Consider the following 14,663-nt stretch of genomic DNA (forward strand, 5'->3'; position numbering starts at 1 on the left):
TGCTCTTAAAATTTATAAAATTGCTCATCTTAAGATAATAGATTAATCTTAATTCATGATTATACAATTTTTTATTTTAATGTATTGTAAGAATATAATATTTTGATAAGCATAGGTAAGGTGTAATAATAGTGTTTCATGGTATTATTCAGGAGAACGGATAAAGAATGGAAAATATTTGCAATAACTTTTAGCTCAAAAAAATCAACCCTGGTAAAAAAAAATAGCCTGAATGTATGGGAGCTATTTTATTTATGAACAGTTTATTTTATTTGTATGTATTTAAAATTTTTATGATGTATATTAAAAAAAATGTATTTGCAAAAATTGAACATTAATGAGTTTTTATTTAATTTTTTTAATTTTACAAAAATTATAAGCTATACGTTCCTTGGCAAACATATGTATTATGCATTCCATACATCCATACATTGCCCAAAGAATATAGCTGATCCAGTTAAGCGACGTAATTTTTAAATTGATATTCTACGTATACATTAAAAGCTATACATCGTGAATTTACTTTTATTAAAATATTTCACAATAACATTATTATAAATGTAAATTGAAGAAATTTTTAAATGATGTAACCTGTTCAATATAAGATCTTAAATCGATATTCAAGACTGACTCGACTTCGAGCCTGTTAGTTTTGCGCGCAGATCACACGGCCCACAGTTCAGAGCGTTGAGAGTTCTTATTCCCAGCCGAAGCAAAAGCCACAAAAAGGCAAATACATTGACATATTTTTACATGCATATATTTATATTCATATATACACACATAAAAGTCAAATATTTTCTCTGCCCATGTTCCCAGCGGCGCAAGAAAGAAACAAACAAAAAGCGCTCACGCCAGAAAAATCGGGAGGTCGATGTGTTGGCACGTTGTTGTTGTTGTAGTTGTTGCTTTTTTATATTTGGTCTAGGCAAACAATGCAAATTTTAGTTTGTTAATTGAGCGAGTGGGGGAGAGGGAAAAGACATGAACGAAAAATGTTGTTGTCTGTTGGCTGTGTCAATAGGTTAAGCGCAAGTTCGTTGCCTAAGTCTTTTGTTGTTGTGCAAATTTTTTGCAGGCTGACAAAAGACGCTCACATTTTAGCAAGTTAGTGTGTCTAAAGCTTAGTCAGCATGCTTAATCATTTTCCAATGAATGCAACAGACGGCAAACGGAATGTTGCCCACGTAGATATGTATGTCAGTTCGATTGGGGATTGGGAATTGGGCTGCCAAAGCTGAAACTCATCTATTTTGTTTGCTTGCGTAGCAGCACCAGCAGCAGCAGCAACAGCGGCAGCGTAGTCTACAAATTGCTAACCATATCCGCCAACAAACGACATTCAAAGTGACTCACAAGCCACGCTCTAAAGCTTTGCTGTCGTTAAACAAATCTTTGTGATTTCTACGCTGCATTGCGGTTTTCGTTTCATAAAAACTTTTTTCTTCTATATTATATTTTGGGTTACAATTTAAAATTCCTGTGCCAGAGTGCGCGCGCGCAAAAAAAAACACAAAAAGCCCCAAAAAAGCAATTTGATCTTTAAATTTAAGCACGTTTAAATCAAAAGAGCTCACAAATACCAGTCGGCCCAGGCGATCATGTGTACAAGTATTGCGTGTTGTCTTGCAGACATATACACGGATACATACAAGCATAAATATATAGCTTTAAGCACATATATATTTATATTTATATATATTTATATATTATATAAGTATATATAATATATAATTATATATATATATAGCTTGTAAAGCCCACACAGCCAACGTTTGCGGCAGCGAAGCCAGCAAATGACTTTGTGAAATTCGAAAGGCGGCAGCGACGTCGTCGTTGTCGTACAGCCATGCCCCGCGCTCTTGCTCTCTCCCAGTGTCTCGACCCCCCTTGGCCATAGCTTCGCTTATTCTGCTGGCCATTATGTACTTTAAATTTAAATTCAATTGACTTCTTTTATGATGCCAACGGGCGGCGGCCACGCCAAAACGTGCCAAGCGCTTGGCTCACGTAGCTGCGGCGTTGTCGTTGTCCCGAGCACCGACGTGGTAGCCTTCGTGTTCTGCTCATTGGCTACGCCTCTGCCTTTTGCCATTTGCCTGGCAACTTTAACGGCCATTTCTTTGCCTTGCTGCTGCTGCTGTTGCTTCTATTGTTGTTGTTGTTGCTGATGTTGCTTTTGTGGTTGTTGCCACGCATGCGCACAGTGAACGACAACGCGTTCGCCTCTCAGTCGCTGCCGCAGTCGCCGTCGCTGTCGCAGTTTTACCTTGGTAACGTATTTTTTAAAAAGTTGTTGCTGTTGTTCTTTTTTTTGTTTGTGCTGCTGCTGCCAGTTTGATCTTTGCCATAAAAGTGATTTTTTTTCTTCAGTGCTGACTGCTGCGCTACATTCAAATGTGTGCTGTACTTTTGTGCCAAAAGAAGCTGCAAGATTTATAGATTTCAAGTGCCAAGTTGAAAGTTCACGCAAGGTTAGCAAAAGCAGTACAATTGAGTTACTGATTTACAACAAAGTTACGCTGCGTGGGATAAATAAAGCAACGTGAAGTAGAGCTGCGTCTAAGTAGGGAATGGTAGATTCCTCGCTCGGCTTTTAATCTATTAACAGCTTTGACGCTATAGCGCACTCTTGGGCCCGCCTAAGTCATACAACCGGCTTCAATTTATGTTCGTAGCTCTTAACTCTTGATCAAGTTTCTGTTGGTTTTTGCTTTAAATAACTTTGCTGCTGTTGTTGTTGTTGTTTTTTTTTTGGCAAAAGTCAACTGTGAGACAATGGTGAAAACGCTGTCAAGCTTTGAGGCGGCTTAACTTGGTTTTTTTTTTGTGGTAGCTGCATAATGAGAAATGCAAGTTGCAAGCTGAACTAGCATTGGTCAAAAACTAATTTTGAGTTAGACCGCAGCTCATTGATGACAACAAATTGCAAAAGCATTAACTTTATAGCTTTTTGCGGCGGCACCCTGTATACACAATGTACATGTTAACTTTTGTTAAAACTTTTTTAACATTGCGTATAATATAATTTCAAACATTTTTCACCCGCATTGTTGAAATCTAAAATCAATAACAATAGGCTACATATAGATGTGTGTGTAGAGACGCTGTCATTAGGCAGCGTCTTTAAGCCAGGTCCCCTGTCCAGCGTTGCCTATATGTACACCTTACACACACACACATAGGAGAGCAGACAATTGTACTTGTCTTTACCTGTGTCTCTCATTTGGCGGGAAATCATTGCCTTGCTCTGCTCTCGCACAGCAAAAACAAAAACCCGAAAATCAGGTAACCAACTGAGCGGCGCTGCTAGCGTCAACGCCGACGCGGACAGCAGAGCACAGGTAAGCGCTCGGATCATCGTCGTCATTGTCGATCGTCGAGCTACACCAACGCACACTCGAGCACTTAAACACCAATACATACGAGCATATATACATACTTAACAACTGCTCTACAGGTAAATCGTTTTATATACAACGCTTGCGCAGTGCGTCGTCGTCGTCGCGGTCGAAGTCGCAGTCGACGTCAGCGTCTCAAGAAGCTGATCTGGAGCCCGTTTGTCGCATTTTTACCAAAACTAAATTTAGTTTAGAAGCGTTTGGCGGCGTTGAAGGTGTGTGCAAAAGCGCAATCCGGTGCCCAGAGCCAGAGCCACCATAGCATACCACAGAGAGCGCTACTAACACATACATATATAGATATATACTCTATATGGGCATCAGCTACATTTAGGGCTCTGTCTGTTGTCGCTGTGTCAACAAAAGTGTTTCGCCAAAGAAACCAAAATATCGTTCGCAAGTGCTACGTAGTTCAAGTGCAGTTACCCCCAAAAGAAAAAAATAGAAAAATATAGAGAGAAAAAACATGTGTTAAACCAAAGATCGAGCAACTTTAAACAGCTGCATGTAATAACCTGGCGCCCAGCTGAGTTCTCATCAGGTATGTCACAATTTGCATTCACAGCTGTTAAATAGATGCAAGTAGAAATTCTTAGCTATATTTCGATCGTAGTACTATATATATATATATATATATATATATATATATATATGGTAGCTATATATCCGGCTAGTATATGTACGTGTGCACACACGTTTCCAGAATTTTCAACTCATGTCAGATCTCGCTGAACTGAACGCTTATGCATAGGCAATTTCGATTTGTCGCTCGTCTCGCCATCAAACGTGTTTTGGGGCAAACGCTCGACGCTTCGGGCAGCTGCCTTCGGGGCTATTTGATATTGAGAATTTCGATTCGTAGGCCCAATCAATTGCGGCATCTCTCAAGCCTACACATTTGCATAAAGTGTCTGTGTGAGTGTGTCTGTCTCTCTCTCATACTAGATCGTAGCAACGTGATGTGTGATTTATTCTTGGAACTACTACTGTCCGGGCCAGAACTCCGCAGTGACATCAGTCGGCTCATTATGCACTAGACTCCACACACATAGGTGTGGCTTGAGGTGTTGTATGCCAAGCAAACTGCTAAGCAGTTGATTAAAGTGCGCAAAGTGCTAAAATTCAAAATTAATATTTGCGCTGGCCACAGATTGCCTAAAATATTGCAGGCTTACAACTTTAGTAATCTGCAAGTTACTGCGACAAACTGTCGTCATAGGCATTGCATAATGGCCAAGCCAAGCCGAGAGTGTTGAAAGAAAAGAGTAGTTGGAAAAGAAGCACAAGCAGCCAACGACTTAAGGTGTAGTAAGACATTGCAGACATTTCAGACCGTTTTCAACATTTTCCGCCGCTTTATGTTTCAACGATTATTACAATGAGCGTTGACTGTGGCATAGCATGAAGTCGAAGTCGAAGTCGGCTTGAGTCTCGAACTGAGTGGAGCGAGGCGCATAATTGTGGGAACCTACGGTTACGGAACACTCGTCTAGCTAGCTCTAGACATAGACACAGCCAGAGCTAAGGCCACTCGGCCCAGTCAGCCATTCACTTGGCTTACACACATTTTGCCGGCGCTATAATGCCAATGCAGGCAATCCAACCAACCACCCAAAGCACCCAAGCAACCTGTCGTCGTCGTCGTCGTCTCGTTGTCGTTCCAGTTACAGTCACTTGACCAACCGAAACAATAAGAATAAGAAATGCTTAACTTAACAACAATAACAACAACAACGATGAACGAAAGCGACGAAAAATACAACAACGTTTTGCAGCTGAGACTGAGACTGAGACGTTCGGTTTTCGGTCGCGGGCATAATTGTTGATCGTCGTAGCGTGCATATTTATGGGAATATTTCAAGAAAAATCATTGCTGAGCTGGGCTGAGCTGAGCTGTCCCCCGCGTTCTTCCCAGCTATGTTAACTAGCGTACGGACTTACACATGCGCAAAGTTCTGGACGAACGCGCGCGCGTCCAACTTTGACCTTTTTTTGTGCTGTTCATGACTGGCTGCCACGCCACGCCCTCTTGCTTGCCGTTCTGTTTGTCTATGCAAAATGCATACAAATTCCACGTAGCATTTCTCAATGCAATGCCAGTTAAGCGGCGACGCCTGCGCAAAAAAAACTATGCACAACAAATAAATAAAATACATTCTATGTCGACAACAGTCGCCGTCTCCATCATTGCCACAGTCGTGTGGGCGCTAGCAAGTCGATCAGTCGTCCAGAGTGCATGTCTTCAATACTTCCAAACTCGCGCGTGAAAGTTTAAACCAACAATAAGAATATTACAACTCGAACTACGTATATAAATAAATGGTGCTATGTTGTCTTTGGTTATCTAGCTGTATGAGTGATAATTAACGTCATAAAGCTAGCTTACCGAAGTTAATATTAGTGTCTGTGCAACGTACTACAACGCGTATACTTAATCGCCAAACAACAAAACATGCAAGTGAGTAATTTTAATTTATTTTTTTGCCTCGTATACATTTAATTTTTTTTTTGTACGCTGCTCTCCTCGCCTTGATTTATACATGTATATATATAATTTATATTTAAACGACCTTTACTGGCAAGTTGAAGCTTTTCTTGTTGTGCCAATGACGTTGCTAATGAGCAGCTGATTTGTTGAAATCGATACGTATGCTATTCGACGGAAGGGCCGCTGCTTGGTACTGTCAGTCAGTTAGTCAGCGGCTAAAAAATCTCGTTAACGCAGAAGTGTTGCCGACCCTGAAGAAGCTGTTGGCAAAAGAGAAAACCGCGAATTACTTTCAGCTCATGCTCAAGGCGTTTAAATGAGTCAAGGTCTTTTTGCGTAAGTTAAATCAAATTATATAAATCATAATGTGCGTTAAAATGAAACAGAGAAATATACCCAACAAGTTGCTATGATCATCGTTTCATTTCAGACTTTAATGAAATTCAAGAGCTTGATATTTAAAAGTCAACTCAAATTGTTTTAAAGCAAAAGTAAAAGCAACATTTTGGTAAAATAAATTCTTTTTAAATGTCATTTCAGTTGCTTTAAGTATAATATAAAAGGCAACAAGCAAATAATTAATCAGAGAAGCAATAGCTTTTTTAACGTTTAACAAAAGAGCATAAAGCAGAAAATTAAAATAAGTTTGAATAAAACTTTTCTATTAGCTTAAAAAAAATGGTATTTTAATTCCACTGGAGTTGCTTTCAACGTTATGTATGTATATAATAAATAAAATAATTAAAATAATGTTATTATTTGCTTAGAGAAAAGATTTCGAAAAGCTAAAACAAAATTGTATTTTAATTACCCTTGAGTTGCTTTAATTTTTATTGAAACCAATTATTTATAAATAGTTAGAATTATATTCGACAGCTTAACCCAAATGCTTAAATTATGTCAAGCATACACAGTTGTTGAGCTGAAAGTTTTAGTTAAATAAATAATTTAAAATATTTGTGGCTTAAAATGAGTGATGTTCAACTAATGTAAAGGTATGTAAAGCTTGTTTTTAAACTTTCCCATCTTATCATCTGTTCACAGCTGACTTGAGCTGTAAGCCGAGCATACTTCTAATGACTATGACTAAGCTGTAGCAAAAGTTATGCTAATGAATTTAGCCATATTTGTATGTAAAGCTGGTAATCAAGCACAGCAACTGTGCGGTATGGCCTAAACAAATTACAGACTCTGATATACAATCTGTACTCTATAGTATAGAGTATATATAGTATACTATAGTTAGTTGAGTTGCTCGCATCTCAGACACAGATACGTAAGTAGCTGCTCATTCGCTCTGTACAAACAGCGACTTATACATACAATACATGGCTAGTAGTATTTGCTTAGTATAGAGCTCGATGTCTAGTTTTATATAGCTGATGATGTATGGTGGGAATTTCCGTTAGTTGCAGCTTTCAGCATTTGTATGCCGCATCGATCTCATCGAGCCAGAGTCCGTTGTCTCTGGGCACAGTCTTGACAAAAGAAAATCGCTTGGTGTTTGTTGTTGTGGAAGTAAACAGATTTCATTATTTATTTTATTATTAATATTTTCGTTTTGTTTTTGTTTTTTTGTTGAGTGTAACTGTTTGTTTGTGCTCGTTGACAGAGCCAATGGCAGAGCACAGTTTGTGAGTGTGCGTGTGTGTGTGTGTGTGTGTCTGTGTGTCTTGTTAGTTGCTCAATTCAAATTACATATCACTAAAAATGAAAACAGAATAGTTTCTTTAGACTTATTAGAAGTATTAATGTTTCATTGTTGTTGTTGTTGTTGTTTGTCGTTTTGTTCATTTAGAATATCGCTACAGCTTTTAGCTAGAGTGGCCAAAACTTGTTAAATTTATAATCATCTAGTTTGTCTTAGCTTGCATTGGAATTATTTAAAGTATTTTTTGTTTGTTTTTTTTTTTTATTATTGTTAACTAAGCTATTAACAGAGTTTCTTTATATTTTTGTTTCTGCTTCTTCTTTCATTTTATAGTAAAACTAAAATGAAAACTTAGGAGTATGTTGAAACAATTACTAAAAGTACAATTTAAATATAAATTTATATAGTCAACACCATAATAATATCAATAATAATAATAATCATAATAATAGATAATAATTAGTTAATTTATTATACATACATACAAGCTCAATTTTTTGTTATCGTTTAGTTAATTTATTAATATTGAACTAATGTTTAAATGTTTGATTTTGTTTTTTCTTTGGTAATTTATACTCGTAATTAATTAATTAAGTTACTTTGAGTTTGTTAGAATTTGCTAAGAGTTTTTACGATTTTTTGTTTTTGTTTTTGGTTTTCGTTAGTTAAGTAGGTTTTAATGCTTTAATTGAAAAGCCTCGTCTCTACATACACATACATATAAATACATAAGTAGTTGCTAACTTAGTTCTTGGAAGAAAGTTTTGTTCTCGAAATATTTTGATTTGTTCATTGAAAGAGTAGTACTTAGATAAGTATACGCGAGTTAAGGAGAGCTGACAACTGAAACCTTTGGACTATATCAAAAATATATGGCATGCACTTAATGGGTAAACAATATTGAAGTGTGTATTTAAACTATGAACTGGGCCAAGAGACTTGGAAGAGATCCAAATACATATACATACATACATGACTCATATGTATGTGTTCACATATGTATTAGTTGCGTATATATAGTAGTTATATGCAAGGACAGTTGAATCATAATACATGCTAGACTACGTACCATTAAAAAAATGCTTCGAATTTAATTTTTTTGTTATTATTAATTTTCTCAATTATTTATATGCTATACCATTTTGTAATAATTATTAAATATCTCATTTGCTACTACACAAATCGTTAACTGACAAAGTTTCTTTCTTGTGGTTTATTCTCGTTTAATCCCAAATTCTTGTTTAGTTATAATGTTTCTTTTGTTGTTGGACCCAATGCAACTTGCTTGAGTGTGTACGCATACTTTAAGTTTAATTTGCTTATTTTCATTTCATTTCAATCTATTTGCAATGCTATTAATTTAGTTTTAAACGCGCTCTTAAAACATAGTTACACAGTAAATTCCTCTAAAATGCTTCGGTTTCTGTTTGTTTGTTTGTTTGTTGTTATATTATTTTGTTTTCATTTGTTGTCTTGTCACCTATGTAAAGTAAATAGTTTTGCATATTATTATTATTTTGTTATTTATTAACGGGTCCTCTCCAATCAAATCCGAATTTGCCGACACGTAATTAAGCTGACGGCATATTTTTTATACTAGCTCCTATTCATTTGTATGTGCAGTTTTGTGTTTTTTTTTTTCATATATTTCAATGTACTATTTGCAAAAATTCGATTGAAATATTTTGCATTAAACTCGAAAATCAGATTTTAGAGATTACACATGTATTTCATTCGCTTTTTGTTTTTGGTTTTCATTAGTTTGTGTTTTTGTTTTTAGCGCCTACAACAAATTTCAATTTAGTTTAAAAACTTTTCAAGTTAGACTAAATATATAAACGTAAATCAGCATCGAGTTCCTCAGCATCATCTTCATCATGACTATTATAATTCGTCTTCCAACTCGATGTCGGCGGCGCTATCTCAGAAGGACGCCTCCACCAGATAAGTGCCATCCATGGGCTGATTGTTTTGGCTGTTTTGAGCATTGCTGGCAGCTGGCATGTACTTGCCACAGGCCTGTGAATTAGAGCAGATAAAGAAACAAGTGATCATTAGTTCATACAGAGAATGCTTAACCGAATTATATGGTGTGCTAAATTTGCATAATTAAATAATTAAGCTGGTGTTTTTAAGTGGCCTATGAATTGAATATTACAAAATTCGTACTCTGTGTTAAAAAATTCAAATTGCTATATTAAATATTGTTGTAATTTTAGCCCCAATGCTTATGGTCGATTTATATTAAATTTAAGATGGCAAGTGAAAGTGCTGCAGCCTTCATTAACGAATGTTGCTATGTCAATTTCCTCTGCAGAATTATAAATATAAATAAATCTATGGCAATTTTAATTTGAATCATTAATTTTTTATAGAAGTTTCTGCTTACTCAAAAAGTGTCTAAAAATATCTCCTACGGTTATGCAATGAAAAAGTTCGATCCACAATTTGTATTGCAGTTGACACTTTTCGAAAACACTGCCTATTTCTAGGGATGCACAAATAAAAACAAAAACAAAAGCTGCTAACAATTAAAAAAATTTTTGATTTTATTTAAAAAAAAATGCTATAGCCTTTAGTGGCAACCGCTCCACATAATTTTAAATATTCTAATTTAATTTAATTTAAAATCTCACATTTTTGTTGAGTTTTAAATGCCACTCGAATACATGCTACTATTTGTTTAGCATTAAAGTTGCATTTGTCGCCCAACAGAGGGCGTCTCGGCTGTTGCACTTGAGACCAGGACCTGCTGATGTTAAACTATTTACTTTTAAATCTCTTCACAAAAAGAACCTGGATAAAAATTGTTATAAAAGTATAAAAATAATTTCTGTTAGGCGCATTCTGCCAACGGCGCTTGTAAGCTATTATGAAGTTAGTGTGCTCTGTGATATGTAATGCATTGAATTTAAAAACTATGTTAACGATTGCATTTCTTGTTATACTTAAAATGTTTTTCGTTTTGTGGGTGAGATATACACGAGACAAGTAACAGAAACAAGAGCTAAACACTTAGCTAAATATTTTACATATAGGGAAAGTAAATTGTTGCACCCACCTGCAGTTAAGCGAGCGTGTTAAGTACACACACACACGCACATATACGTAAGTACGACACACACATACAACATAGACATAGTAGACAAAGAATATATACGTATGTATGTATGCATTGTATGTGTATGATGGGCATGTAGTATATACAGTATTGGTGTCTTACCTGATAGCGCTGTGAGCAACAGCGTCCGCAGCAGGATTGCAGCAGACCGGCTGCACTGTTTGTCGAGTGGGCGGGACTGGCCATGGGCGAGGGTGAGCCCGGTCGCTTTGGCTGGCCGTTATACGGTATTTCTAACTCGACAAATTCACGATCCTTTATGAATTGAGCGTTTTTGAGTGTGAGAGTTCAAGAAGAATTTTACAAAGAGAAACGTAGAATACATAGAATACAATGTTTGGTTTCATTTGGTTTACGTTTATGTTTTAGATCTTGACACATTAAATGTACATAAAGAAATATTTTAGGGAGGATATTAAGCCAGGTATTCAACACACGCACACACACACACACACACAAAAGACAAACATAGGATTTGAAATATACATAGAATCAATATTCAGTAAATAGTTAGAGTTATATGTTAGCTAAACGAAACAACAATCAGAACATTAAAGCTGGTTATAGGGTGAATTGTAAAACATTTGAACGCTTAAGAGCAACACTTAAATATTACACATACGTATGCTGAATGAGGGATATGTTGTGAGGGGGTTGGGGGGCACGGCACCTAAGCAATGACAATAATAGAGAATAGTTTTTGTTAGACAGCCAAGGGGTTAGGGGCAGTGACGTTGGCGTGGGCGGGGGCGCGGCGAGCGAGCAGCATTACGAGCAGTAGGCTAGGAGTAGGCAGGGTTACAAAGGCAAGCGCGAGCGAGCATTTATTAATTAATTAGTGCGAATTGATTAGAACACGCGCGTTATTTTCATCATTAACCGAATTGTTGAATTTTTTGAATCTCTGCTGTTAAACGCGTAAAAATCAGCTATGGAATGGAATTTTAATTAGGACAGCTAGTGAATTATTAATTGTTTTCTTTTTCTCATAGAAATTCCATAATATCATTTTACAGTTTCAACAAACAGTTCTCAAATAAATGTTCCAATATGTGAGCTGCGAGCTGATTTTAGCTTTAGCTGCGATTTGTTTAACTTGCAATATTTGCTTTTATTTTTCTTAAATTTATATTTAGTTTATGTTTTGTTTTGGTTAAGTGTTGACAGCGCTCTCTTAGATCTTTTTTAAAGCATTTTTTATTTTCGATATTGATCCATAATGGCCTATAAAAAAGCTTGGGAAAATCTAAAGTTAAAACAGAACAGAGCAGATAGCTTTCAACACAAAATCGTTTGCGAGCAATCCAAAAGAAAGAACAACACAAAATTGAAATAAGTTAGACAGAGAAAGAGTTGGCTATGGTTTATAGTTAGCTATAGGTACACAATAAATGAGCGTTTTGTTTTGTTTTTTGTTTCTTGGAGGGGGAGTAGAGCAAAGAGTAAACGGTACGGAACTTAAGTACAAACCGAAAGCACTTACTTTGTTGAATTGAATTTCATAAGATTTAATTTTTTGTGCATTTATTTACGTAGCGTTTTATTCAGGCGTTTTGTTCTTTTTTTTTTAGAAAAAAAAATAGTCATAAATTATTGATTGGTTTTTTGATTTATATTTTTGAATTATTTATATTTTGATTTTGGGAGCGCTCGCTGCTAAACGCAAAGTAAACTTTGAACTTTAAGTCGAGAAAATAAACACAAATTTCACAACAAATAGTAGAATACAAAAAGAAGAGGTAAAAAATACTTTAGCCAGGTAGGTATTAACAATTACAAATGCCGCAGGTTTTTTGTTTTTGGTTTGGTTTGGTTTGGTTTTGTTCTTGTTCATTAGATTTAATTAGAATTAGTTTAGATTTTATCAACGAGCACGCACATTATGATTTCTCAGCACACAATCAGTCACAACAAATCCAAATTTGCTGTTGTTGTTGTTGTTGCTGTGCTGTGCTCGATTTGTTGTTGTTGTGGTTGTGGCTGTTGTTGCTGCTTTTGTTGTAGCTGTGTGTTGGCTTGTCATTGCTTGCCTAACGAGCAAAAGGCAAAGGTGAGAATACGAGTATTTGGCTACTACAAAGATGTTCAAATGTCGCTACATCTGTCGAGAAGAAAACACACAGTAGAGAAACGCATAAAGTAACAAAGAACAAACGATAAGAGACAGAGAAAAATCATAGTACAAAAAAAGACGAAATGAGCAAGAAACGCCTGAGAGTTAGCCTAGAGACAAATATACAGACGGTATACTAAGCACTACATTACGTATACGCACCGTTGTCTTTTCGAGACAGCGCAACAGATGATGATGCTGCAGCTCAAAGATATCCTCGTCTCTATAGTTATCATCCAGCTCAATGCCCGATTCCTGCGCAGCCCAACGCGCCTCCGCTGCCTTCTTCTTATTGACAAAGGCGGCGCCCGAAGACGCCTTGGCAATGCGTATACGCGCCAGCCGTGCTTTCTACAAAACCCAATTAGCGATTAGTTTCCACAAGCAAAGTTAGCTAAAGTTAGACAAACTTACCCGCTGCGCTTTGCGCTTATCTGCACGCTGGTTCTGATGATAGATTCTACTAAAGTTCGATACAATAACAGGTACAGGTAAGGCGATCACCAGCACTCCGCTGAGTGAACAAACACCTCCAACTATTTTGCCAGCTATTGTCTCTGGCACCATGTCGCCATAACTGTAACAAAAGAGAGACGAGAGGAGAAAAATGTAAAGAAAGCACAAGCAAAATCTCAGTATTTATTATTAGCGGTATCAATTACAGAGTATTCCGTGATCTTTCAAATGGTATTAGCTTATTCTTTGGGTATAAAAGCTCTAAGCAACTTATCACGAAATTATAGAATTATTTTTAAATCGACCCATACATCTATTCAATCAATAAGCCATCTAAAACTTCCTAATAAATATATATAATTAAATTGAAATGTACAATCTTATACAAATCTGTGCGCATTTCGATCTTCAATTAATTTGTTTTTTTATGGATGACAGTGTGCAAACATATATATTCGATTTTTTTTACCAATTATTTTATAAAGAGACATTCATTTTTTCATCTCGATTTGTATATAACACATTTTATTTCGTATCAAAGATCTAAGCATTGTGATTGGTTTCATTTTCAAATTAATGCTTCATAATAATTTAATTAAAAACTTTTAACCTACATATTTCCTATGAAGTTAAATTGTTTTTATACTAAAAAATAATACTCAAAGTATTAGTAGATTTATAACTAAGATAAAAAATCAAAAATGTGTTTTTAAAAAAAGTTTCAAAAATTGGTAACTCTTAATTGAGCATAATTAATGTGCACATATAGTTATTTCCTTGAAGTAAACTTAGCTTATTTACGAAGTATGGCTCATCATATATTCATTTAAAACGAGGTCCCTAATAATTCGATTCTTTGTAACCTTCTTAACTTAATTATCATGCAAGTTAAGTTAACTAGTTGCTACTCACCCCAACGTGGTCATGGTCACAATGGTATACCAAAAGGCCGCCGGAATCGATGTGAAATTTGTGCCATTCACATTCTTCTCGGCATAGAACATAACGGTGGCGAATATGATAATGGCCATGGCCAATGAGAAGACCAGAAAGCCCAGCTCGCTGGCGCAAGACTTGAGCGTGTAGCCTAAGATACGCAGACCCTGCGAGTGGCGGGAGAATTTGAAAATGCGAAAGACGCGAAAGACACGCAACGTGACAAAGGCGCCGCTGACATCGTCGTTGTCCGTAATGCCCAGACCAATATAGTAGGGCATAATGGCCACCACGTCGATGATGCTCATGACGCTGCGCACAAACTTGCAGCGATCGGGCGCTGCAAAGAGACGCAACAGGTACTCGGCGGTAAAGATCATAACACAAGCGGTGTCCAGGCAGAAGAAGACAATCTTGTATCGTTCGCCACAGGGCAGTGTACCGGCACGTCCGGGTCGATGCCCGCAGGGCACTGTCTCCACCACATTGGCCATGAC

General features: G+C 36.5%; 1 protein-coding gene across 1 annotated transcript; it reads right to left on the bottom strand.

Moving 5' to 3' along the window:
• Positions 1-9,170: 9,170 nt before the first annotated feature.
• Positions 9,171-14,660, bottom strand: LOC108600746 (potassium voltage-gated channel protein Shal). Its single transcript, XM_033293731.1, has 5 exons — positions 14,143-14,660; positions 13,189-13,351; positions 12,937-13,125; positions 10,764-10,916; positions 9,171-9,559 (listed from the first exon to the last, which is right to left on the bottom strand). The coding sequence occupies exons 1-5, from the start codon at positions 14,658-14,660 to the stop codon at positions 9,464-9,466; spliced, it is 1,119 nt and encodes a 372-aa protein (XP_033149622.1). The 3' UTR covers positions 9,171-9,463.
• Between the last annotated feature and the right edge of the window lie 3 nt (positions 14,661-14,663).

Source organism: Drosophila busckii, chromosome 3L, assembly GCF_011750605.1.
Source record: "Drosophila busckii strain San Diego stock center, stock number 13000-0081.31 chromosome 3L, ASM1175060v1, whole genome shotgun sequence".
Classification (NCBI taxonomy): Eukaryota; Metazoa; Arthropoda; class Insecta; order Diptera; family Drosophilidae; genus Drosophila; species Drosophila busckii.